The sequence below is a fragment of the Trichechus manatus genome, unplaced genomic scaffold, assembly GCF_000243295.1.
Source record: "Trichechus manatus latirostris isolate Lorelei unplaced genomic scaffold, TriManLat1.0 scaffold00024, whole genome shotgun sequence".
Classification (NCBI taxonomy): domain Eukaryota; kingdom Metazoa; phylum Chordata; class Mammalia; order Sirenia; family Trichechidae; genus Trichechus; species Trichechus manatus.
The window spans coordinates 1,564,040-1,587,897 of NW_004443960.1; the positions used below are offsets into that span (position 1 = coordinate 1,564,040).

Below are 23,858 nucleotides of genomic sequence, written 5' to 3' on the forward strand. Positions count from 1 at the left end.
ATGGGGTCGCGCCGTGGCCAGGCCTGGGAGCGGGGGCCGCAGGGGCGCGTGCATCCCGGCTGCGCCTGGCTCAGCCCGCTGGCGCCCGGACTTCTGCTCCACTGTCTGCCCTCCGCCTGGGAGTGGGCGCGGGGCGGGGCCGGGGCGGGGTCTGAACGCCCCGCCCCCGGACGCCCCGACCCCGCCCGGGTCAACTCCACGGCTAGAACCCGCAGGCACTCAAGGACTTTGAGGCGCAGGGATATCCAGACGCTCCGGCTCGGACAGCCGGCATCTCCACCCCGACGCGCGGGCAGCCAGCGGCCGCGGGTCAAGACGCAGGGCGGTGACACTCTCTGCTCTTGGAAGGTGATCCCCGCCCCTCCGGGAGGAGGGCGAAGTGGCAGGTGCGCCGGCCCAGCCTCCGCGCACCAAGAGCGGAGCCTTCCTGCTGGGCCAAGCGGCTCAAAGAGGACGTGGACCCCAGGCGCCCGCCTGCGAAGGGAGAATCGGGCCAGGCCGGCACCCTCTGCGCAGAGAGGGCTCCCGGGAATGTCCGGAGACATCTGGGTCAGGAATGAAGATGCTGGCGCGTCCTACACTCTCAGGGCAGTCCGCCCTGCCATGCGTCCTGCGCTACAGCCCTGCAGGGTGGAGACGGCTAGCCAAGTATCATTTTAGAGATGAGGAAGCTGAGACTCAGCGAGAGAGGCGCCTTCCCTAAGGGCCCAGTGGGTGAGCTGACACTGAGACCTAGGTCCACTGACACTTTCTACCGCTGGACACCGTCTGTCTGCTTGGCCTGGCCCACCTGCCATTCCCCTGCAGCATCAGTGACCCACTTGGAGCTCTGGAAAAGTGGCTCCCCATTGCATGTGAGGACTCAGGGAGTCCTGTACTGGGGGCTGCAGAAGGAGGAGCCCCCGTCCTGCCCTCTGAGGGGCAGTGAGCTACAGAGGTCAGGGGCAGCTCCCCGTTTGGAGACCAGCTGGGTGCTGGCACTCTGCCTGTAGCTTTACATGCCTCCAGGCTCACCAACCCAGGAAGGTAGCGGGGAGCGAGGCTCAGGCAGGGTGAGCGTGTGCCCAAGGTTCCGGGTAGAAGGGGAGTTGGATCTGTGTCCTCCCTCTGCCCCGTTGCAGCCTTCAGGGACACATGCTGGATGCCTGGTGGGCGCAGGCACCTCTCCAGCCAATGCCAAGAGGCCTCTGCCCTGGGTTCTGCTCACTAACGAGTTGTTACTGGGCCTAATGGCATCTGGACAAGTCCCAGCAGCCTGGGTGCCTCCAAGGGCCACGGGACCTCTGTGACCCATAGACGTTTCCAGAGCTCCCACCCAGGGCAGACCTGGTTGGAGGGACCACTGGCCTGGACCCCCAACCTAGGTCCCAGATGCCAAGGCTGCCCCTGCTTGTCAGGGCAAGCCTTGGCCCGGAGCCCTGTGGGCGGCTTGTTGGCACGGCACTGCCCGCGTAACATGCTGGGACTCGTAGGGTCACAGGAAGTTCTTCTTCTGGTCTAGCTTAAAGTGAGATTTGTTCCAGATGGGTTGGTCCTCCTTAGAGCTAGTCTGGAGAGGGTCCTGCCCCACCCTGCTGTCTCAGCAGCCACCATTCAGGGCCCCAAGTTCCAGCATCCATTATCCCTGGCTGGCCCGGCATCTCCCTGCACCAGCACCCCAGGGTCATTCCCACCTCCAAGCCTTTGCTCATGCCGTTCCCCCTGCCAGGAATGCCTTTCCTTAGTCCGCCATCTGCTTGAGGAGCAAAGGACTTTCCGGGAAGAATCTACCAACAGGATATCAAACGTGTTGGAGGGGGAGAGGGAACATGGGGGTAGGATTGGAAGTTGGAGTAAGGTCCAGGGAGAAGGAGTCTGCTTGGGGAATTTGGGAGTTGGGCCCCTCTACTGCCCCGACCACCATCCAGCTCGCAGGTGAGAGCTAGGTGCAAATCGGGGACACCTTAGATGGCATCCGTGGGACTGCTTGTTTACCAATGTATCCCCACCACCTAGCAAAGAGCCTGGAACGCAATAGGTACTCAATAAATGCTGGTCTGCAGAAGGATATGAATGAGAGGAGGCGTCAGGGGAGGCTTCCTGGAGGAGGTGATGATGAGGTGAGAAGGAGAACATCCTCCCGTGGACAAAGGCTGGGCAGCAGAGAGAACCTGAAGGGCGGAGGAACCAGGTGGAGCTCAGGCCCTCTTGGGTGTGGCGGAGGAAGCAATGTCCTGAGAGACCCCCTGCCGCTGGGTCCAAGCCCCGCCCCACTCGAGCCATGTGGCCTCAGGCAGGCTCCTCCCACCTCCCAGCTTCTGGCTCCTAAGCCGAGACTGTGCTGATTGCGAAGAGCGTTTTTCAGTGTCAGCTTCGTTAGGACACAATTCAAAACCGTACAATTCGCCCGTGGGAAGTGTGCGGTGGTTTTAGTACATTCGCAGAGGTGTGCGACCACTGCCACTACTGAATTCTAGAACGTTCTCATCACCCCGAAAAGAAACGCTGAGCCCATTAGCAGTCACTCCCTGTCTTAGTCATCTAGTGCTGCTCTAACAGAAATACCGCAAGTGGATGGCTTTAACAAAGAGAAGTTTATTTTCTCACAGTCTGGTAGACTAGAAGTCCAAATTCAGGGCATCAGCTCCAGGGGAAGGCTTTCTCTGTTGGCTCTGGAGGAAGGTCCTTGTCATCAATCTTCCCTTGGTCTGGAAGCATCTCAGCGCAGGAACCTCAGGTCCGGAGGACGTGCTCTGCTCCTCGTGCTGCTTTCTTGGTGGTGTGAGTTCCCCTCCCCCCCTGCTTGCTTCCCTTTCCTGTTATCTCTTGTACGATAAAAGGTGGTGCAGGCCACACTCCAGGGAAACTCCCTTTACATTGGATCAGGCATGTGACCTTAGTAAGGGTATTACAATCCCACCCTAATCCTCTTTAACATAAAATTACAATCACAAAATGGAGGACAACCACACAATACTGGGAATCATGGCCCAGCCAAACTGATACACACATTTTTGGGGGGACATAATTCAATCCATGACATTCCCCATTTCCCGACAACCACTGGTTTACTTCCTGCCTCTGTGAATGTGCCTCTTCTGGACGTTTCATATAAATGGAGCCATACACTGTGTGGTCTTTCGTGATCGGCCCCTTGCTCTCGGCTTAATGTTCTCAAGGTCCATCCATATCACAGCAGGTATCAGCACTTCACTTCTCTTGATGGCTGAGTGCTAGTTCATTGTACGGATATACCGTACTTTGTTTATCCGTTCGTCTGTTGATGGATGTTTGGGTTGTTTCCACTTTTTGGTTATTAGGATGAGTGTCACTATAACACCTGTGTACAAGTTTCTGTGTGCACATATGATTTCGTTTCTCTTGGATCCATACCTAGGAGCGGAATTGCTGGGCCATAGGGCAGCTCTAGGCTTAACCTGTGATGAATTGTTTCTAAAGGTTAAATTTGGTAATTACAGAAACTTCCTCTGCATGCTCCTTGTTCACAGTACTGCTTCCTGCCCCCTCCCCAAGCCCCATGTCTGAGCAGCTCCTCCATGCTGAGCCTGCTCTTCCTTGCCACCAGGGTCCACCCCCAGCTCCCACGGCTCCCTCATGTGCAACCTACAGATGGTGGACCCCCCTCTCTGAGCCACTGGCTGAAAAGTGACCTTTGGGCCCTAAAAGGGATCAGGCCATAGGGGCACATGGTGGGTGGCGTCCCTGCATCCTGGGAGGGTCACTCCTCCCTCCGCGTGGCGGAGCCCCCTCTGACAAAAGGAAACCGGTTTCAGCTAGTTCCTCTTGCCTCAGCTGGCGTCTTCCGGGAGCCCATGGCTTTGAGGGTCCCAAACAGCCCAAGTGCATTCCCCTCTCACCTCGTCTGAACCCCCAGCCAGGCAGACAGCTAAGCAGAGGGTCCATCTGTCCATCTTCCTTAGCTGGGACATCAAACATATGACCAAGAGGAGAGAGGTCTGGGAGGGGAGAAGGGGGATCGAGTAAACACTGTCCCTGAGGGAGGTGGCAGGGAGGCCCCGGGCAGGGGGGACAGTGGTGGGGCCCCAGGGGTGGGGGGTGGGGGCAAAGTCACATAGGAAGAGGGTCCAGCCTGGCCTCACAGAACCATGACCCTGTCCCTGGCTATGCGGGGTGGCCCTCCATGTCCCCTTCACAGACTGTGATTATTTATTTGTGGGTAATGTTTGAATCCCATCTGTCTCCTTCACATGCCCATACCTCCGCAAGGGCCAGGGACCTGGTGAGGCTTCGTCCCTGCTGTTGTTCTGCCCCTAACCATCAGGGGGCGCTCAAAACTGGCTGTTGTGTGGGTGTGGGTGTGGGTGTGTGTTGGGGGGCCCTCCTCTTTCCCCCGCCCCCTCCCCAGGGTGGGCACCCCCAGCCTGGGACCCCGCAGGCAACAGGGCAGGGCGCTTAAGCACTGCCCCACTCTGGAAACTGATTAACGATGACGCCATGGGGTTCCTCCCTCCATGGAAGACAGCTGGCACAGATTTCACACATGTGGGGCCTCCAGGAAGTCCCTCCCCCGGAACCACGCCCTTACCCCCCCCCCCCGCCCCAGACCTACTCCCGCAAACAGCTTGAGCTTCCGGAGCAGGTAAAGGGGGGGCAAGGGGAGGGGGCTGCGGCCAGGGGGCGGGCCCAGCTGTCCTTGATTTGTGTCGGGTCGCGTTTTTCCACGTGGGATGCTAGAGTCACGGAGCACAAAGAGGATGCCGTTCCCTCCAGGGAGCGCCCCCTGAGAGAGCCACGCCAGCCCACTGCTCAGAGCTACCTTCGGAGGGGGCAGAAGCCCATGGGAGACACGGCCCAATGCAATACTAATGGCGTGTGTTTTGGGGGAACTTGCTGCCTGATTCAAGCCCAGCTCTGCCCCTCCTAGTGGGTGAACTTGGCAGGTGCCCAGCCTCTCTGAACCTCACTTTCCTTCTTTATAAAACAAAGGTGATATAGCAGCACCCACCTCCCTGGGTGGCTTCCTTGGGGACAAGGCTGGAGGTGAAAGTCATCCCTGGTCTCAGATGGCAAGCTTGCCCGCCTTCCTGGAACCCGGGTCTTGTTCCTGGAGACCAGCTGGGCCTGAGAAGGGCCGTGGGGCTGGCCAGGGTTTGAGGGGCAGACCAGATTCCCAGGGTCACAGGGACCACAAAAAAAGCTTCCCTCGGGCAGGAATGAAGAGGGACAGAGGGACCAAATGGCCACTGGTGTCCAGGGTGGAAGGGAAGCCCCTGGCCAACAAGCTGACTCCAGCTGGGGCAGACCTCACCTGGCCCTGCCGTCCCTCTCCTCTCCAGTGCCTCCCGGGCACGGGCACGGCTGTCAGGCCTTTGAAGCCCAGAGCAGCTTATAAACGTTCTGGGTGGAGATGAAACGTGGTAAGACTTGAAGCCCAGGCCGAAACCTTGGCTAATCTCCAGGGTTTTACAAGCAGCAAGTCTGGAAATAGGCACTGGGCGCATGAGGGCTCAGGCTGCCAGGCGGGGGACCTGAGATCTGGGGGTGAGGGGTCTGGACAGAAGGAGCTTAGCTGCAGATAGCCCCCAGCAGCCTCCCCTTCAGCCTGCCACTGGAGTCCCTCCCCCAGCTTGTCTTCCCTGGGCTTCTGGCCCCAAGCTCCGTTACCGGAGCCCGATCACCCAGGGTCAGGATAAGGGATGGGTGGTCCTGGGGTCCCTGCATCCCGCAGACCACAGACACACACTTGGAAACAAGGGAGGGGCGCTGGCCGCCGTCTTTCGGCTGTGCGCCCTGCAGAGGAAGTAAGCAGGGGGCCATGCGATTGGACATGCATTCATTGGATGCCACGGTGTGTGACCTCCCCTGGGCTCCGCATTCTGGGAGGGGAATGAAATGAGGAGATGTGGGTGCTGGCCGTGAGGTGCTCTGTGACCGAGGGCGGATGAGACGTGCAGGGAGGGGATGGCAGGGACCCCTCTGTTCAGGCCCACGGAGGCCCACGGAGGCCCCTGGGGGGGCGGCGGCAGAGGAGAGCCACTGGCCAGAGTCACCAGAAAAGGCCTCTAGAAGGATTCTGGCTCTGGGGAGGGGGATGAGGAAGATGAAGAAAGGAACAGCGAACTCCAGGCGGGAGCAACGCAAGTGATGTTTCTAGAATGCAGCATGGTTTGCTCAGAGAGCTGGGTGCAGGGGTGTGACAATAAAACATCATAATTCTGATAATGCTGCTGTCAATTTACAGAGCTGGAGAGTCTGGGTCGGCCGGGTACAGAGCATGCAGGGCCTGTGGGAACCACTCAGCGGGTTACCTGTCTGATTTGTTGTTGCTAGGGTGCCATTGAGTCGGTTCCAATTCACAGCGACCGTATGTACAACTGTGTAGATCATAACAAATTATGGATAACATTGCAAGGAATGAAAATTCCAGAACGCTTAATTGTGCTCATGAGGAACCTGTACTTAGTTCAAGAGGCAGTCGTTCAGACAGAAGAAGGGGATACTGCATGGTTTAAAGTCAGGAAGGGTGTATGTCAGGGCTGCCTTCTTTTACCATACTTACTCAATCTGTATGCCAAGCAAAGAATCCGAGAAGCCGGACTGTACGAAGAAGAACACGGCATCAGGATTGGTGGAAGACTCATTAACAGCCTGCGATATGCAGATGACACAACCTCGCTTGCTGAAAGTGAAGAGGACTTGAAGTACTTACTGATGAAGATCAGACCACAGCCTTCAGTATGGATTACACCTCAACATAGAGAAAACAAAAATCCTCACAATGGGACCAACAAGCAACATCGTGATAAACGGAGAAAAGACTGAAGTTGTCAAGGATTTCATTTTACTTGGATCCACAATCAACATCCATGGGAAGCAGCAGTCAAGAAATCAAATGACACATTGCACTAGGAAAATCTGTGGCAAAAGACCTCTTCAAAGTGTTAAAAAGCAAAGATGTCACCTTGAAGTCTAAGGTGCACCTGACCCAAGCCATGGTGTTTTCAATCCCTCATATGCATGCGAAAAGCTGAACAGTGAATAAGGAAGATCGAAGAATTGATGCCTTTGAATTGTGGTGCTGGCGAAGAATACTGAATACACCATGGACTGCCAGAAGAATGAACAAATCTTTCTTGGAAGAAGTACAACCAGAATGCTCCTTAGAAGCAAGGATGGCGAGACTATGTCTCACATACTTTGGACATGTTATCAGGAGGGATCAGTCCCTAGAGAAGGACATCATGCTTGGTAAAGTAGAGGGTCAGCGAAAAAAAGGAAGACCCTCAATGAGATGGATGGACACAGTGACTGCAACAATGGGCTCAAGCGTGGCAATCATTGTGATGGTGGCTCAGGACGGGGCAGTGTTTCGTTTTGTTGTACACAGGGTCGCTGTGAGTCACAACGGACTGGACAGCATCTGACAACAACAGCATGTATAACCGAAGAAACAGTGCCGGGTCCTGCGCCACGCTCACAGTCATTGCCATGCGTGAGCCCATTGTTAAGGTCGCTGTGTCAGTCCATCTCGTCGATGGTCTTCCTCTTTTTCGCTGACCCTCTACCAGGCACGATGCCTTCTCCAGGGACTGCTCCCTCCCGGTTACTATTTTGCAAAAATCACTCTAGCTGGGGGAGGCCGGCCACGAGGATGTCGCAATTGTGGGAAGAGAAGTGGGCAGGGGAGAGATGCAGGGAGGTAAGCCCTGGGACCTAGTTCCCGGGGCGGGCCAGGTGGCCGCAGGGGGAGAGGGGCAGGGCATCAGTAAAGGGGCCCCGCCCACTGCCCTGGAGAGTGGTTGGAGCTTGGCTGGGAGCGTCCTGCCTCCACCTGCCTCCCGCCATTCCCAGGTCGGCCCCGGGCCTGGCCCCGCTCCGACTGACTCAGGAAGGGGCACTCTGGAGCTCGACTGCTCCCCTGCACCCATCATTCACCCGAAGCTCAGCAAGGGTGGGTCCCCTCAACGGTCCCCACACCTTCGGGCGCAGGGAAGCCTCGGCCCGTGTCCCCGTGGGGCCTGAATGTTGAGGAAGCGTGGCCGAGAGGACTGGGGTCACCCGCGCTGACCACTCTGTGTCCCTGGGCTGTGACCGCGGGGACCCGGGGTTCTCAGGAGAGCGGCTACTGCGCCCCCGGCGGCGCCTCGGAAAACTGCAGCACCACCTTCGCTCCACAGGCGCCTGCGCGGTGAGACACACTCTGTCCCCGGGGCACCCGCAGCGCGGAGCGAGCGTGTCTCATGCATGCCGGCCCGGCGCACGGTCCCCGTGTCCGCTCCCCGGGGATATGCCCTTGAGGATTAAGGGCTCGGGTGGGGTGGTCGCGCTGGGCCTCCTACCAGGGCTCCGTATGGGAGCAGGGGGCACAGCGGTGGCCTCGGCCTGGCTTGGCGGTACCCTTTGCCGCCCCTCGAGACGCTGGACGCCCCGGCCACGCATGGTCAGGACCTGCCCCCGGGCCGCACCCGCAACACGGTCACGGCTCCCGCTCATGTCACTCACAACCAGGAGAAGGGAAAGCCGCGAGTGAAAATCCAAAGCATCTTAAATTCACTCATCCATTCTGCAAACGTTTATGAGCGCTGCCCTGGGCCTGGGGCTCCTGCTGGGATCGAGGGCGTCCCAGACACAGATGTCTTCTTTCTCCACCCACCATCGCCCGGGTGCCCGTCCCGCCTGCCCCTGACCCCGACCCTCCGCTCGCCACGCTGCGCCCGGAGGCTCCACCTGGCAAGAAGGGGACACAGGCAGGGGAGAGGAGGGGGCTGGCCCTCAAAGAGTCTTTTGTTTCTCAAGGAGGAACTGGGGCCGCCATCCGGAGGTTGTGGTGTAACCCAGCAGGACGGGGGCGCGGGCTGATTTACGATTCCCACCTGAAACACTCTAGGAGCTGGGAGCACCATCCCCACCTCCAGCAGCCCCTGCAGACAGACCCTGCGCACGGCCTTCCATCCACGCCAGGAGGCTTCCTGTCGGGCTTACCCTGCTCTCCCACCCCAGGGGAGACACCGCGTGCCAGCCCCACTGGATCTTCCTGGCCCACCCCCATCCTGTTAACGTGGATGTGCCAATGAGTGAGGGGTGTCTGGAGTGCAGGGACCCAGGCACTGCCCACCGTTGCTCTCCCATCCCAAGCACCCTCCTAGCTGACTGCCTGGGCTCCACCCTGCTACAGGTCCATGCCCGGGGAAGGGAGCCTGAACACCTGGCCCAGTCTGCAGGAGGAGGCGCCTGCTGTTCAGCCCCGGGATCCACTCGGGCGACTGCTGGCTCCGGATGCGGAGTTGGGGGTGCTGTGAGAGGGGGGAAGTGCTTGCCCTCGGGCTGACCGCTCAGCAAGCTGGTCCCTGCCCCTAGCACGAGCCACCTGCAATGTGGCTGCCCCCAAGTTGTTGCTGTTAGGTGTGGTCGGGCTGGTTCTGACTCACAGCGCCCCCATGTGTTACAGAGCAGAACTGCCCCACAGGGTTTTCTGGGCTGTGATCTTTACCGAACCAGATCGCCAGGTCTTTCTCCCTCAGGGCCGCTGGGTGGGTTCGAACTGCTGTGGGTAGGCTCAGAGGTGGCCGAGAACTTCCCAGAGGTGGTATTTCTCATTTGGGGTGAAGAAAAGCAGAAAAGACAGGTGTAGGTAGAAGTGCCCCACGCAGCCCTGACAGGCCTTCCATCACCATCCAACACCTCTGAGCTGGGCCCTGCATAGAGGCCCCTGATGGCACAGAGAAACTCCTCCCCATCCTCCCGCTTGTGTGGCCTCAGGCAAGTCAGCCTGCTTCTCTGGGCCACCCTTTCCTGCTGCATGGGTACCTGCCCCGTTTGGGTCCCTGTCGAAACTCATCGTGTGGGTGCCTGTGAAGATGTCCCCTGCGCCCGCAGACACTCATGCTCACTCCTTGCTCACGTGCAGGGCCACCTCTGGGCAAGGCCGGGCTGGGACGGAGCCTGAGGACCCGTCGGACCCGCCATGACTAGGGCAGCCGGAGCCAGGCTCCACTTGAGCGGTGGCCAGCTTGGGATGCAGAGGGATCCACGCAGGAGGAAGACAGGGAACAGGCAGGTGCTGGAATCGGGATGAGGGGCTGCGGAGCCCCTGGGAGATTTTAAGGCAGCAGCAGGCCCTGCTGGCCCCTAGCAGGGCAGAGATGGAGACATCTTCCCAACAAGGAGGGAGGCCCAGCATATACAGGAGGCTCCACCGAACCGGGCTCCTCAGCCGGGCCGCCTCAGTGCTTCCTGCCAAGGCTGACCCCTCCCAACCCCCAGCCAGCCCCACACCTGGAGCGACCTGCTGACATTTTAGAACACCAGCCACCTGTCTGTCTCCCCAGGGGAGACACGAGCCCCTCCAGGACAGGACCCTGCCTGTCCTGCTCACGGCTGTGTCCCCAGCACTGAGCACAGGACCTGGCATGGACAAGATGCTCGATAAATACTTGAGGAACAAATGAAATAACTGTGCCTGGTGTGCGCATCCTGACACCTGTGACATTAATAAAGACACTGGGCCTGGGTGTCCTTGGTTTATTGATTTCCACCTGCTTGCTCCAGAAAGGATTCAGAAGGTAGGGGGTCTCCAGCATCTCCCACCGCCTGGACGGCAAGAGCTCTGGAGTGCACACATTAAGGCACAGGCGCCGCATCCTGGGGAGAGACTTTGCAGGCGTGGACTGTAGGATGGGATCTCCACAGCCTGCCTGGGGCTGGTAGGAGGTCATGGAGTGACAGCTGCCTTCCCAAGCCAGGTGAGGTAGCTGTGTCCCCACAGACTGTGACCTGAGGTTCAGGGGTTCACCTCTCATAGACAAGTCGGGGCTGTGTATCAGCCTGCTCCTCCAGTGGGTCACGAACCATCAGCGCCCTGGTGGGCCTGGAAGCATTTAAGCAGAGCGAATCATGCAGTGGCCAGGCTGGAACAGCTGGCTGGGACAGCCTCTGCTTGCACTGTGTCTCTCGCACAGCTTGGGGAGTGGGAATGGGCCTTGGTGAATGTTGGAGCCCCTCTGGGAATTGTGCCCCGCAGGAGTGAACCCAGACAGGCAGGGAGAGGCAGCCAGGCTGAGGAGAGAAGCTGGGGGTGCAGTGTTCAAGATATGCTAAGCCCAGAGTCTCAGCCTCAAGATTCGCAGGCCAAGACGAGCCACCCGCTTGGCCCCTCCGCCCCATCCCGGTGCAGAGGGGTGCGAGCCATCGGGAAACACCTGCTTTGCTTCTGCTGTCCCAGCCCCCGCCCCGCCCCGTCCCGCCCTCTCCCCGAATCTCAGTGGGCTCCAATTCCAACGAGAGGTGGCTACAGTGTGGCCGAGGTGTGTGGCCACCTGGGGGGTGTGGGCTGCCCGCTTACTTCCCCCAGGAGGCAGAAGCTTCTTCGCCTGAAAGAAAGGAGAGAGGAGAGAGAAACAACCTCAGACACCTTTCCCTGGGCTGGCGTGCCCCACGGCCCCTGGGCTGGGAGCTGGAGGGACCAGACACCCAACGTGGAGAGGTCTGTGTGCCCCACTGTGTCCCCTGAGGCCTGTAGGAGAACCAGAGTCTCTTCTTCCTCCACACGGACCAATGACAATAACAACAAAGGGCTGAAAGTTCGCCCCGCTTAACCCCACGGTGAGGGCAGCAGGGAGGTGCTGTGAACAGCCCCATTTCACAGAGAAGGAAACTGGGCTGGGATCAGAGGTCCCCAGGGTGGCGGGCCTGCAGGTGGACGGTGGGGATTTGGGCGGGTTTATGTGATGGGAAAGGAGCCCTGGTGGGGCAGTGGCTAAGGGCCAGGCTGCTAACCAAAACGTCCGTGGTTTGAAGCCACCGGCTGCTCCGTAGGAGAAAGATGTGGCAGTCTGGTTTCCATAAAGATGACAAATGACAGCCTTAGAAACCCTACGGGGCAGTTCTACTCTGTCCTATAGGGTCGACGGCAGTGGGTTCGGTTTTTTTATGCAATGGGAGGCCCGCACCAGAGACCAGGATGTCTCAGCTGAGCTCAGAGAGACACGGAAATGAAACACAGCTCCCTAGACACCCACACGGCCCAGTGAGAGCACTGCCAACCAGGGCACTGAGTGTCTACGATGCACCAGGCCTGCGCCTGGCTTTGCTTGCCTTTGTCCTCGATAGCCCTGTGATGCAGGCACTGCTCCCATGACACTCGGTGTGGGGGAGGCGGGCACAGAGAGGGTGAGGAGCAAGTCCAAGGCCACCGCCAGCCCCTTGGCCTCCACCCACCCAACCACAGGGAAAGGCTAGATCTCCAGAAAGGTCAACCCAAGAGACAGCAGCAGAGCAGGGATGAGGGGGTTGATGTCGTGCCTCCTCTGCCCCCGGATGCCCCTTTTGGGACACGTGTGATCAACCGGGCAAAGGAGGCAGGACATCATCCCCTCCATCCCTGCTCTGCTGCTGCCTCTCGGGGTGACCCTGGGCAGTGTGATGTGGTCATTGTACATGGACGGAGAACAAACAGTGTGCTCCCTGACCCTGGACCCCCAAAACGTTCAGCAAGTCTGCCCCCGATGCAGGAAGGCACACCCACCTTTAGGGATGAACTTCAGCGAGCTGCTAAATATTCAGAAGCGGGACTGTCCCGGCTTGGGTCCATCGTTGAGGAACTCGTGACCCAACCCATTGCCACACTTGCCGCAGGACACCTGGGAAGACCACGCAACGGCCACATGAGCTCCCGGCCCACAAAGCACAGCTGCAGTGATGGCCTGTGGGGGCCACCAGCAGACAGCGCTCCTCTCTGCACATCCACCCCCAAGCGAGCTGCTGACGGGGGACGTTGACCTTCGTCCTAGTGCCGGCACCAGGAACGATATCCTGCTTCCTGTGCTCACACCACAGCACCGGACTCCCCCAGTAGTCCAGGGGGGCAGCTACCCTGGCTGGGGCCAGAGGCCTCGAATAGACAGACTCTCAGCCCCTAGAGTCGGGGAGCACAGAAGAGCCCCCTGTTGTGGTGCCCACCTTTAAGACTCCAAGCCCACTGTGTTCTGGACACTTGGCTACACTGTCGGCGTGGATGGGCTCAGTGAACGCTGGCCATGGGGACGAATGCGCGTACTTTGAGCGGCTGGAGAACAGCTCATAGCCGCACTTAGCACACACGTAGATGCCTGGGGGCAGGAGGAGGCAAAACAAGAGGCGTTGGGCTCCAGCTGTTCTGGGGGTGGGCTCCCAGCCCAAGGGAAGACAGCACTGCCCTCATGCCAAGGGTGCGCACAGACCCTCTCCACACCACCAGCCACAGGCCACACTGCTGGCTCTGCAGGGAGACACACCGCTGAGCTAGCGTTGACTGCTTCCTGCTATGTGCTAGCCACGCTTATCTCATGGACTCTCCCACTAGCCTGGTGCCTCTAGCATTTCCATTTTACAGATGAGGAAGCTGAGGCTGGACCCTGTACGACCAGGAAAAAAGCCAGGCAGGTGGAAGAGAACACAGCACCCCCACCCAGAAGCAGGCCCCACATGGTGACACTCTCACCCGTCAGCACCTCCTGCTGGACACGCCCTTCGCAAGTGACTGCTGAAGCCCTGAGCTGGCCACCCACCCACTGGCCTGCTCTCCAGGCAGGAGGAGAATGGTCCCGGGACAGACAGGGAGCCCAGGAAGATGGAAAGGAAGGGCCGGGGAGAAGGACCGATTTCAACCCATCCCCAGAAGCTCACTTTGGCGGCTGGCGGGGGGGGGGGGGGGGAGAGTTGCAAAACTAACTTGCAAAATTGTTGAAAGCTCAAAAACAGGAAACGGTTTGGAGCCCTCCTCCAGAGGCTCTGAAGCACCTTCCTATCTCCCCACCCCCACCCGGCCCGGGTATCTGTGAATTACCACGCCTTTGCCAGAAACTTGAGAAGGAAGCAAAGACAAAGCCCAACAGCTACCTGGGAGTGGCGTTTCTGGTTGCCTGAGCAGCCTGGGGACAACGAAGGCCCCACAGCCAGAGAGTCTCAGGGCAGGGCTTTGCCCAGGTGGTCTTGTCACAGCTGGCACCACAGCTGCCCAGCCGTGCTGCCAGCCACTTGCCTCCCTGGAGAGATCCAGCCCCAGGAAAACTGACTCCCTGGTCTTGCCTGTGTCCATATTTTTACTAAATTAGTCCATTATCAGGCAGGCCCAGCCCAGTAAGTCACCAGAGGCTCCCACAGCCTGGGACCAAGGCTGAGGGCCGGCCTTTCACAGAACATCCACCCTCCAGGCTATCTAGCCAAACTTCAAACTTCGATGGCCAAGAGGGCGGGGACTGGACCAGGAACGAAGCCAAGGTTACCCACCCAGGAGGCTCTGAGCCGTGGGGGACGCGGCATTCTGAACAGGACATTCTGTGCCTGCGGACTTTCAAACCCGCAGGGTCCGGTATGAGGAACAGGGAGGACCAGAATAACATCTGGGGCAGGCCCCGTGGGGCGACCCCTGGACAAGCCCTTCCACCGCGCCTGTGCACCCCACCCTTCCGAAGTCCCGACCCCCTCCCCATCTGCCCTTTCCCTATAGGACCCCCTGCCGGACACAGTCCTCCCGTGTCATCGTCTGGACTCAAGGACAGCGACCCCAGCCCTATAATGTCCCCTCCCCCTTCCGAGTCCCCCAGGCCCCCTTCCTCCACTATCCCCTCACCAACGTACGCTCCTCCACAGCGGCCTCGCTAGCCCTCATCCCAGGAGCTCCGGGGCTCCATCACCACCCGAGGACAGCGACGCCTCCTTCCTTCGCCGCCCCCGCCCCGCTGCCCTCCCAGGAGGGGGCTGCATGCAGTACCCGGCTCAAAGTGGTTCTGGAAAATCTCGCCCCCGAAGAAGCTGCAGAAAGACATCGCGCTGCCGAACCCGCTCCGCGCTCTCCGCCTCCGACTGCCCAGAAGCCACCGACCCTATGACCGCCGGGCCCCGCCCCGCCGCCCGCCCCTCCTCTCAGGACCAGTCACACTCGGGATCACGGACCCCGTGGCATCAAGGGGACCAATCACATCCAGGAACGCCAGGCTTTCCCCCCCCGAGACCCTCCTCCTGAGGTCCCGCCCCTTCCGAGGACCAATCCCTCCCAGGGGTAGGGTTTCGGCTTCCATCTCAGAAGGCCCCGCCCCCTCCCGAGGACCTGTTCCATCCCGTCTTCCCGCTTGCACCGCCCATCAGTGACGGCCCCTCCTGACGGCCCCTCCTAACGACCACTCCTAGGCCGTTTCCCCGAGACCCCGCCCCCTGGGGGACAGCCTCCAATCCCTCCGCGGAGCTCCGCCCGGAGGACCCGCCCCGTCCTGCCCGCAGGCCCCGCCCTCCCCGAACGCCAGGGCGCAGCTTAGGACCGCGGAGCGCACCTGGGGCCTGGGCTTGGGTTAGTGGTCACGGCCGCACCCTCAGAGCCGCGTCCCTTCGTCCTGTCCCCGAGCTTGAGCCCCGGGTCACGGTCTAGTGCGGCCTTTCCGGGCCCCCCATTCCTGAGACACCACGGGAAGAGCAGCTCCAGGCCTTTATTATTAGACCAGAAGGGGCAGGGGCGGACGCGCCTGGCCTCCTTTAGGTTCATTCCACGCTGCCTACAAGTCTCCCGAGGCCTCCAGCTTTTCTTCCTCGAGATGCTTCTTCTGGGGGCCCTAGGGTGGGGGGCAGGAGGAGCGTTTGTCACAGGGGTCTGGCTGAGGATACAGCTCCTGGTCAGCCACCAGGCTCACCCACGGTGAGCACTGCCGTCCACTCCGACGGCCCCTACCATCTCTTCCAACAAGAGTCACCGCCCAGGGCTGGACCCCGAAAGCTCCCCCTCCTGTGAATGAGTGCAGGGGGCGTCCTGCCACCCCCATCTGCTCCAGCTTTCTACCCTGGGGTACGGGGGGTTGGGGACAACAGCAGGCAACCGGGGACCAGGTTGGCTCACCATGAAGGCCCTCTTCTCTTGGGCAGTCTGGAAGCGGCCGTGGCCGAACTTGGAGGTGGTGTCGATGAACTTGAGCTCGATGTTCTCCAGGGCCTGATGGCTGTGGTGTACCAGGAGGGACTGGGGACATGGGACAGGGGAGCATGGAGGCCAGTGTCCCCCACCTGTCACCCCTAGTCCACATCTTTGCTCCCACAGTTCCCCCTCCCCAGAAGTTTCACCCAGCTCCTGCCAGAACCCCTCTCTTTCTGCCCCCTCCCCCCCAGCTGTGAGTCCCTCCTCCTGCTGGCCTGCCCTGACACTCACTCCCCAGCCCACCTTCCTCAGCGTGATGACCCTCTTCCTGGTGCCCGCGATGCAGCCCTTGAGCATGACGAAGTCGTTGTTGACCTCTCCATAGTGGGGGAAGCCGCCCTGCGGGGGAGGCTGAGTCAGGGGCCAGGCCTGGAAAAGGGGCTGCCGATTTAGGGGGCGCTGGGAGAACAACCCACACCATTGTGATTGGAGGGGCCCTGTGCCCGGCCCCCCGGGGGGGTGACACCTCCAGGGGCTTGTTTGATCACCGCCTCTCGATGTCAGAAGGTGAACGGGCACGGTGAGCGGCAGGGGTCCCGTCCACCCAGGTGGGTGCCTGCTGCCGAATGCTGGGGACAGTGGAGGAGAGGTCCACCAGGCCCCGCTCCCAAGCTCCTGGGGCAGGGTAGCAGCCAGCCAGGCACAGGGGCTCCGGGCTGGCCCCTGCCCACGCCAGGCCCCCTCTCCGGCCTGGCCGCCCCTCACCAGCGGTGTGACGGACTTGGCAGTCATGTCATAGCTGGTGGATGCGTTGTTCCTGACCAGCTTCCCCTCCTCCATGTGCAGCCCCCGGCCGATGCGGTAGATCTGTAGGGAGAAGGGGCACACTGGGGCAGTAGGGGGCCTCTGGGGCCAGCGGCATGTCCACACCTATCGGCCATGTGTGCTCCCGTTCAGGGCTGGTGGGGGCATCTCCGAGCCTTTGTAGGGGCAGGCAGTGTCTCGGTGGTGCGCCCCACCTACTGGGGCTGGGAGTATGGCGTGAGCTGCGGACGCACCTTCTTGTTGAGCTCCGTGCGGTGGTGGTAGCCCTTCTGGCCAGCCCGGGCGATGGAGCAGCCCACGCGGGCAGGGTGCCAGGCACCAATGCAGGCCACCTTGCGCAGCCCCTTGTGGGTCTTCCGCGGCAGCTTCTTGGTATGCCAGCGGCTTGTGACCCCTGCGGCAGGAGGGTCCAGCAGCTGAGCAGCCAGCCTGGCCCCCACCCCCCAGGCAGCCTTCCCTGCAGCCACCACTCCCACCCCTGTGCTACCTTTGACGCCACGGCCCTTGGTAACAGCGATGACATCAATGACCTCATTCTGGCCGAACACGCTGTGCACCGACACCTGCTTCTCCAGCCGGGCCTGCGCCCAGGCCACCTTCTCGGCCACTGTGCCGCCATTCAGCTGGACCTCCATGATGTGGGCCTTCTTCTGCCGGAAGGGCAGCAGCTTCATCTGTAAGTCAGGGCATGGCCACACCCCTGATCTGCGGACACGGCGTGGCCAGCTGGGTCCCAGCAGATCACACCCCCATCTGCAGACACAGTGTGGTCGGCTGGGTCCCAGGGGTCACACCCCTGATCTACAGACACAGTGTGGCAGGCTGGGTCCCAGCAGGTCACATCCACATCTGCAGGAGCACTGTGGCCAGCAGGTCACAGCCTGTGTGCAGACAGGGCACAGCAGGCTTTCTCGCCTGCGCTCATCCCGCTCTGTGCCCTGTGCTGTGTTAGGCACTGGGAGCACAGCACAGAATGATGCGGATAGGTCGCAGCTCTCCTAGAGCCACCATCGAGTCAAGGGACAGTCAGAAACCAAGTAAACTCTCCGAGAGGGCTAAGTGCTCTACTGGGACATGGCAGGGGGAGGCATTATTTCAGAGAGGGTGGTCAGGGAGGGCCTCTCTGAGGAGGTGACAGCAATAACAAGAAAGAGCCACTGGGCTGAGATCTGAGAGATTTTTGGGCCGAGAGAATAGCGTGTGCAAAGGCCCTGTGGCAGGGGAGATCCTGGGAGTTGGTGGAACAGAAAGGAGACCATGTGGCTAGGAGTGTGGTATAGGATAGGGTTAGAGGTGGCCAGGGGCTGGGTCAGGCTGTTCTTGTAAGCCACAGGGAGAAGTTAAGGCTTTTATTCCAAGTGCAGGGTGTGAGGTGATTTGATTCATTTTTTCAAATGTCTCTGGCATGGGCTGGGGGGACACACAGGTGGAAGCGGGAGACAAGTCAGGTCACAGCCTAGTGCTCAACAAATATTGGTGGTACGCCTTCTGCATAGCAGGCTCTTGGTGCGTGCTAGGGCACTGCCCCCATGGACTCTGCCCCCATGGAGTGCAAGTCTAGCGAGGGAGATGGACATTAACCCAGGACATAGTTAACCAGGAACTGCAAAGATGCAAGGAACAGGGTGGGGTGGAGCTCAGGGATGTGGGAGGCTCTAGTGAGGGGGAGCCTAGGGAAGACTTCCCTCAAGAGAAGGTGCCCAAGGAATGTTCCAGAAGAAGCTAGGAGGGTGTTGGTTACCTGTCCCCCCTGGACCTCTGGTACAAACATTGACTCACACACACACTCGTGCCACCGGGAAGCGGCCAGTCCTGCACACTGGACTTTTGGCAGAAGACCCAGGCCCTCAGGGCATGGCAGGGCTGACTACTGGGCAGTGGCCAGTGGGCGATGGTCCCTCAGAGTGCACTCATGCCCAGCGTCCTTGGGCTGCAGCAGCCAATGTGGCCAGCCAGCAAACCGTCTGGGCCCATGCCCGAGGCATGGGATATTTTTAGGCTGACATTTTCCAGGGCTCCTGGAAGCTGGGGTGGAGGATGGACCGGCTGACTGGGTGTGGATGGGGCTGGGGCTGACCTGGGTGTGGACAATGACACGAATGACCTTGCAGTACTTCTTCATGGCGGCAAAGTCTTTCTGGAGCTGCTTTTTGCCGTCAGCATCACGCCACCTCTTGCAGGCCTTGGTGAAGGCTTTCTTCTTGCTCTTATGCCTGAGCCGTGCATGGGAGGGCGCTCAGAGGCACTGGCCGGGATGGCTCCCAGGTCTGCCCTGCCCTGCCCCCTAACCTACCAGGGAGGGGTCTTAGAACAAGAAATGTCCCCTCCCTTCTTTCCCACTGCTGGGACTGCCCCTGGGGCCCCCAGGATGGTTCCCTGTCCACCTTTCAGCATAGACTCTCCCTCCCTCGGTTTCCCCCTCTGTAAGGTGGGCACCCACCCCACCTCCCAGGGCCTGAAACTGAGCGGTGGCTGGACAGGAGTTCAGGAAGGGTGGTCCGGGCACCTAGAGGCCAGCCCCACCTGCCCACATTGCCATGGCTGCTGACCCCACTTCTAAAGTGTGGCATGGTACTGTGGCCTGGCACCACACCATGGGCTCAGGAGGACTCTGGAAGGCAGGAATGATTATTCCCATTGCACAGGTGAAGAAACTGAGGCTCATAGAAGTTGAAGCTCTGGACAAGGGGCAAGTGGATGACAGTAGAGACAGCAAGAACAAGGCCAGTGGGTATTTACTAAGCACTTCCTCTGTAAAGGGCCTTACACACAACACCAGCTAACCCTCACAGCAGCCCCATGACCCCGTTTTATGGTGGGGGGGCCGCAGTGCGAGGCTCCAAGAAGTCAGCTGGCTTGTCCATGGTGACGTGACACAACCTGGTCTGACTCCAGAGCCCAAGCTTGTCACATCCCAGAAGGGGCAGGGTCTGAACTGTGCCCAGAGAGAGATGGGCTGTGCCTCTGCCTCCAGGAGGAGAAGGAAAAGGCATTTGCAAGGATCCCCAGGTGGGCGGGCCTCAGTGACAGGGCAGATTTGAGGCCTGAGAATGCCTCTCCCTCCCCTTCTGATGACAGAGCTCCTCAGTTGCCTGTTTCCCTTTTCACCCTGGCTGCTAGGAAGCTCAGAGCCAGCTCTGACGTTCCCTCAAATTAGCCCTTTAGTTAACCCTGAGGATTAGAATATGTACTTCCTCTATTTCTTCCCATCCTGATTTCCTTACCAGTGTTCTAGTACCCCTGTCTTATTAAAGACAATGTGCACACACATGCCCACACTCTCCTGCCTTCCACACACTGTTGACACTTCTCCCTCCCCCCCACCCCGCCCCCTGCCAATCGCTCCAGCACAGGGCTGAAGTCTCAGGAAAAGGGGACGGAAGGGCCCGCCCAGCCACTTGGCCCCCAAGCCCTCACCCCGCCCCCACAGGCCCCTCCTCACCCCGCCCCCATAGGGCCCCTCCTCACCCCGCCCCCACAGGCCCCTCCTCACCCCGCCCCCACAGGGCTCTCACCAGTCCCTGTAGAAGCGGCGCCTGCACTCGTCGCTGAGGTGCTCCGCGAAGATGGTCTTGAAGCTCCGCAGGCCGCGAGGGGTGGCCACGTAACCCACCACGCCCACCACCACTAGTGGCGGGGTCTCCACAATTGTCACTGCCTCCACCTCCTCCCGCTTGGAAATTTCTGGAAGAGACCCAGGGACAGGCATGAAGGGGAACCTCCCGAGACGGAGATGGAGCGGAGGAGCCGGCCACAGGACCCCCCACCCCTGGGAGTTCCGTGCTGACCTCCAGCACTCACCGTGCCGGCTCCCTGCCCCTTCTCTCTCCCTGTTCTGCCAGGGGTCCCCAGGTAGGGCCAGGCTGGCTCTGACTTGGAGATCTCAGGCAAGGCCTGGCCTACTCCAGCCTCAGTTTCCCCACCAAACCACAGGGGATGGGCTCAGAGAGCACAGAGCCAAGAGCCCAGGGCAGTGTCCCCAGGGGGTGGGGGCTGGCCTCCTTTGGTGGGTACAAACAAGCAGCTTTTAATAGCTGTAAATGTATCTTGGTGAGTTCTAGAAAAAGCTATGAGTAAAAACGCATGATTGATGGATATTCTTTCTTAGGCTGACATGAAACAAAACAAGTATATGATTTAAAAATATATTAGGAGAGATGAGGGACAGATTAGTGGTTGCCAGGAAGTTAGGGGGCAGCAGGAAGGTGGCCGTGGCAACACGAGGGACCCTCGGGATGGAATGTTGTGAACCATGACTGAGGCGGTGGGCACACAGATCTACACACGGGACTAAATGCACACCCCACAAGCGAATGCAGGAGGACTGGACAATTTGAATAAGATGCTGGGTGGTACCCACGTCAGTACCCTGGTGTGGTCTCAGACCATGGTTTTGCAAGATGCTCCCACTGGGGGAACTGGGTGAAGGGCACATGGACTTCTTTGTATTATTGCTTACATCCGATGTGAGTCTACAATGATCTCAACACGAAAAGATCGTGGGGGGTGTGTGTGTACATATATGTATATATATATTAAAACGTGTAATGTATTAAAGTATATTATTATATCACATATTATGTTATCTATTACATATTATATGTTGTATATTTTATATTAAAATATATTGTTATATCATAAAAAAACCTGTTCCGGCGAGTTGATTCCGACTCATGGCAATCCTATATGACAGAGTAGAACTGCCTCGTAGTGTTTCCAAGGAGCAGTTGGTGGACTCAAACTGCCGAACTTTTGGTTAGCAGCCAAGCTCCGTAACCACTGCTCCACCAGGGCTCTTTTCTATCATATATGTTATGTGTTATATGTTCAAATATATTATTATATGATACATTATGTGTTATATATTACATATTATGTGTTATATATTTATATATTAAAATATATTGTTAAATTATATATGTTATATATTACATGTGTTACATATATTAAAATATAATATTGTATCATATGTTATATACATGTTAAAATATATGTTATATCTTGCATGTTACGTGTTATATGGATTTATATACTAAAATATACATGTGTGTTATGTATTAATATGGTATATATATCTATATGTTAAAATATACATTGTATGTGTTGTATATTACATAATATATATTACATATTTCTATATTAAAATACATTATATCTATACATAGTACATACATTATACATATATACATTATTAAATACATTATATATGTTATGTATATTTCTATGTTAAAATATTATATCATACGTTATATACTAAATATTATGTGTTATGTGTATTTATAACGCACCTGCGTTTGAACCCCAGCTCCTCCACTTACTATCTTGGTGACTGGGCAATTTTCTTAACTGCTCTCTGCGGCAATTTCCTCGCTTGTAAAATGAGGGCAATGACAGAGCCCCCTGAAGGGCTGCCCCTGGTCAGTGCTTATGAAGGCAAAGGTCAGAGTCATTCCTGCACTTGCCAGATGGTCGTTCTCACGAGAGGGCAGGGCCTGGCCCTATCTGGACCTCAGCTTCCCCTCCTGGACTCTCAGAGCCGAGTTCTGTCTCCTAGCTTCTGGGACGTTCCCCAGATGGTCGGGCCCGGCAGGGTGCCCCCCTCCCCCTGCCCCCAGTGACTCACTGAGGCCTGGTCGGTGCACCTCACGCAGAGTGTGTGTCATGCCCGCCTTGTAGCCCAGGAAAGCCGTGAGGTGGACGGGCTGGCTGGGGTCGTCCCGTGGCCATGTCTTCACCTTGCCCCGGTGCCGGCGGCTCCTCTTGTGGGGCAGGAAGCCTAGGTGCCCATGCCGAGGGGCAGAGAACTTCCGGTGGGACTGGGGGGAAGAAGGGGAGGGAGATCAGCGTGGGGATATCCCTGAGGATGGTCCCAGAGCCCAGACCTGGAGGAGTGGGCTAGAGACCCCGGACTGAGACCCAAGACAGTCCTCACTGCCTCTGTCATCCGTCTACAGGACAGAAGGAGGATACTTGTTGTGTCTTTGGAATGGCACCCGCACCCAGGGCACAGCCCTCCTCGCCCATAGGCTTCGTGCTCACGGGCTGGGCCAGCAGGGCCCCGGAGGGGGTAGATCCATGTGGGCAGGTGGCTGCTGTCATCTGTTCATCTCCCTGCCCATTCTAGGCCCAGCCACCCCAGCACTGGCCTTCTTGCTGCCCCTTCCAATCACCCACCCCTCACAGACCCCAGGACTGTCCCTGCTGGGGGATACTTCTGCCCCAGCCTACCCCACCCTGCTACCGTCGCCCTGGCCCCACTGACCATGGTGGCTGTCTCCGCAGGCCCAGGAAGGGGCCTCCCCGCCAGGCACCAGAGGTGTAGTGGCAGGGCCAGAACACACAACAGCCAGGTCCCAGATTTAGCTCCTGGCAGGGAGCTGGGTCATCTCTCATGGCAGGCATGGGCTCCGGTGCCAGGGGCAGCCTGGGCCAGGGCAGGGAGGGCATCAGAAGGCAGCCTGGGGTGGGGGACTCCTTTCCTTGGTGGCCCTGGAAGTGGGTCATGCTCAGTCTGTTTTCTGCCCCGGGACAGCAGCAACTTGGCCAGGTGGAGGGCGAGGTACCCCGTTTGAGGGACTTCTCTCTGGCAGCTTCTAAGAGGAGGGTCAGAGTTCAGTCTGCTGAGAAGGAGGCAGAGGGGGTTCCTGTCCTGGGGGCTGGGAGGTCAGCCTAGACAAACAGCAGAGATGGAGGTCGTGGGGATCAGACTCTCTCTGTGATGCAGGTTTGATGCTCTAAAAACTGTGATCCAAGAACATTTAGATACTGTCATGAGCTTAAATTTTGAACTTAAGTTTTGAATGAAAAAGGAATTGAACGATTGAACCCTCTTGCGTTTTGGTTCAGAGATTCCATAGTTGTGGAGTTCTGTACCTATAACGATGGAGTTTTACAGGTCTAAGAGGGCTCTACGGGGCTGTGGGTTTTGCATTGCTAGTTGCTGAGATTCTATGCTGCTCAGGTACTAAGGTTCTTTGGGCCCAAGGGCTGTTTCTCAGAGTTCCTAATGTGAGGTTTGGCATGTGTTCCCCATATGAGCAGGGCTGTGTTTCTCTGAAGTCCCTGGGTAATGCAAATGGTTTACACACTCGCTTCTAACTGAAAGGTTGGATGTTTGAGGTGCCTCGGAATAAAGTCCTGGCGATCTACTTCTGAAAGGTCATAGCCATGAAAATCCTGTGGTGCACAGTTCTAC

The 23,858-nt window shown here is 58.5% G+C and overlaps 3 protein-coding genes across 3 annotated transcripts in view; all 3 read right to left on the reverse strand.

Moving 5' to 3' along the window:
- The window catches only part of HS3ST6 (heparan sulfate-glucosamine 3-sulfotransferase 6), a 6,669-nt gene extending 6,124 nt beyond the window's left edge, over positions 1-545 (reverse strand). Inside the window, exon 1 of the mRNA XM_023728547.1 lies at positions 24-545. Coding sequence (XP_023584315.1) covers positions 24-545 — 522 coding nt within the window. The remainder of the gene's footprint in view (positions 1-23) is intronic.
- Positions 546-10,239: 9,694 nt separating this feature from the next.
- MSRB1 (methionine sulfoxide reductase B1) lies at positions 10,240-14,801 on the reverse strand. The gene is made up of 4 exons (XM_012554647.2): positions 14,711-14,801; positions 12,919-13,067; positions 12,485-12,599; positions 10,240-11,330 (listed from the first exon to the last, which is right to left on the reverse strand). Exons 1-4 carry the CDS (start codon positions 14,763-14,765, stop codon positions 11,299-11,301), a joined length of 351 nt encoding a protein of 116 aa, XP_012410101.2. The 5' UTR covers positions 14,766-14,801; the 3' UTR covers positions 10,240-11,298.
- A 684-nt stretch (positions 14,802-15,485) lies between these two features.
- Positions 15,486-22,981, reverse strand: RPL3L (ribosomal protein L3 like). The gene is made up of 10 exons (XM_004373164.1): positions 22,926-22,981; positions 22,287-22,479; positions 20,179-20,347; positions 18,741-18,876; positions 17,151-17,337; positions 16,897-17,057; positions 16,604-16,705; positions 16,142-16,237; positions 15,824-15,943; positions 15,486-15,542 (listed from the first exon to the last, which is right to left on the reverse strand). Exons 1-10 carry the CDS (start codon positions 22,926-22,928, stop codon positions 15,486-15,488), a joined length of 1,224 nt encoding a protein of 407 aa, XP_004373221.1. The 5' UTR covers positions 22,929-22,981.
- Between the last annotated feature and the right edge of the window lie 877 nt (positions 22,982-23,858).

What these genes read in the sequence shown, in the direction of transcription:
- RPL3L (XM_004373164.1), bottom strand. An exon ending in CAAGGGCCGTGGCGTCAAAG is followed by an intron (nt 17,058 to 17,150) that starts GTAGCACAGGGG and finishes CTCCTGCCGCAG; the next exon opens with GGGTCACAAGCCGCTGGCAT. An exon ending in CCAAGTCCGTCACACCGCTG is followed by an intron (nt 16,238 to 16,603) that starts GTGAGGGGCGGC and finishes CCTCCCCCGCAG; the next exon opens with GGCGGCTTCCCCCACTATGG.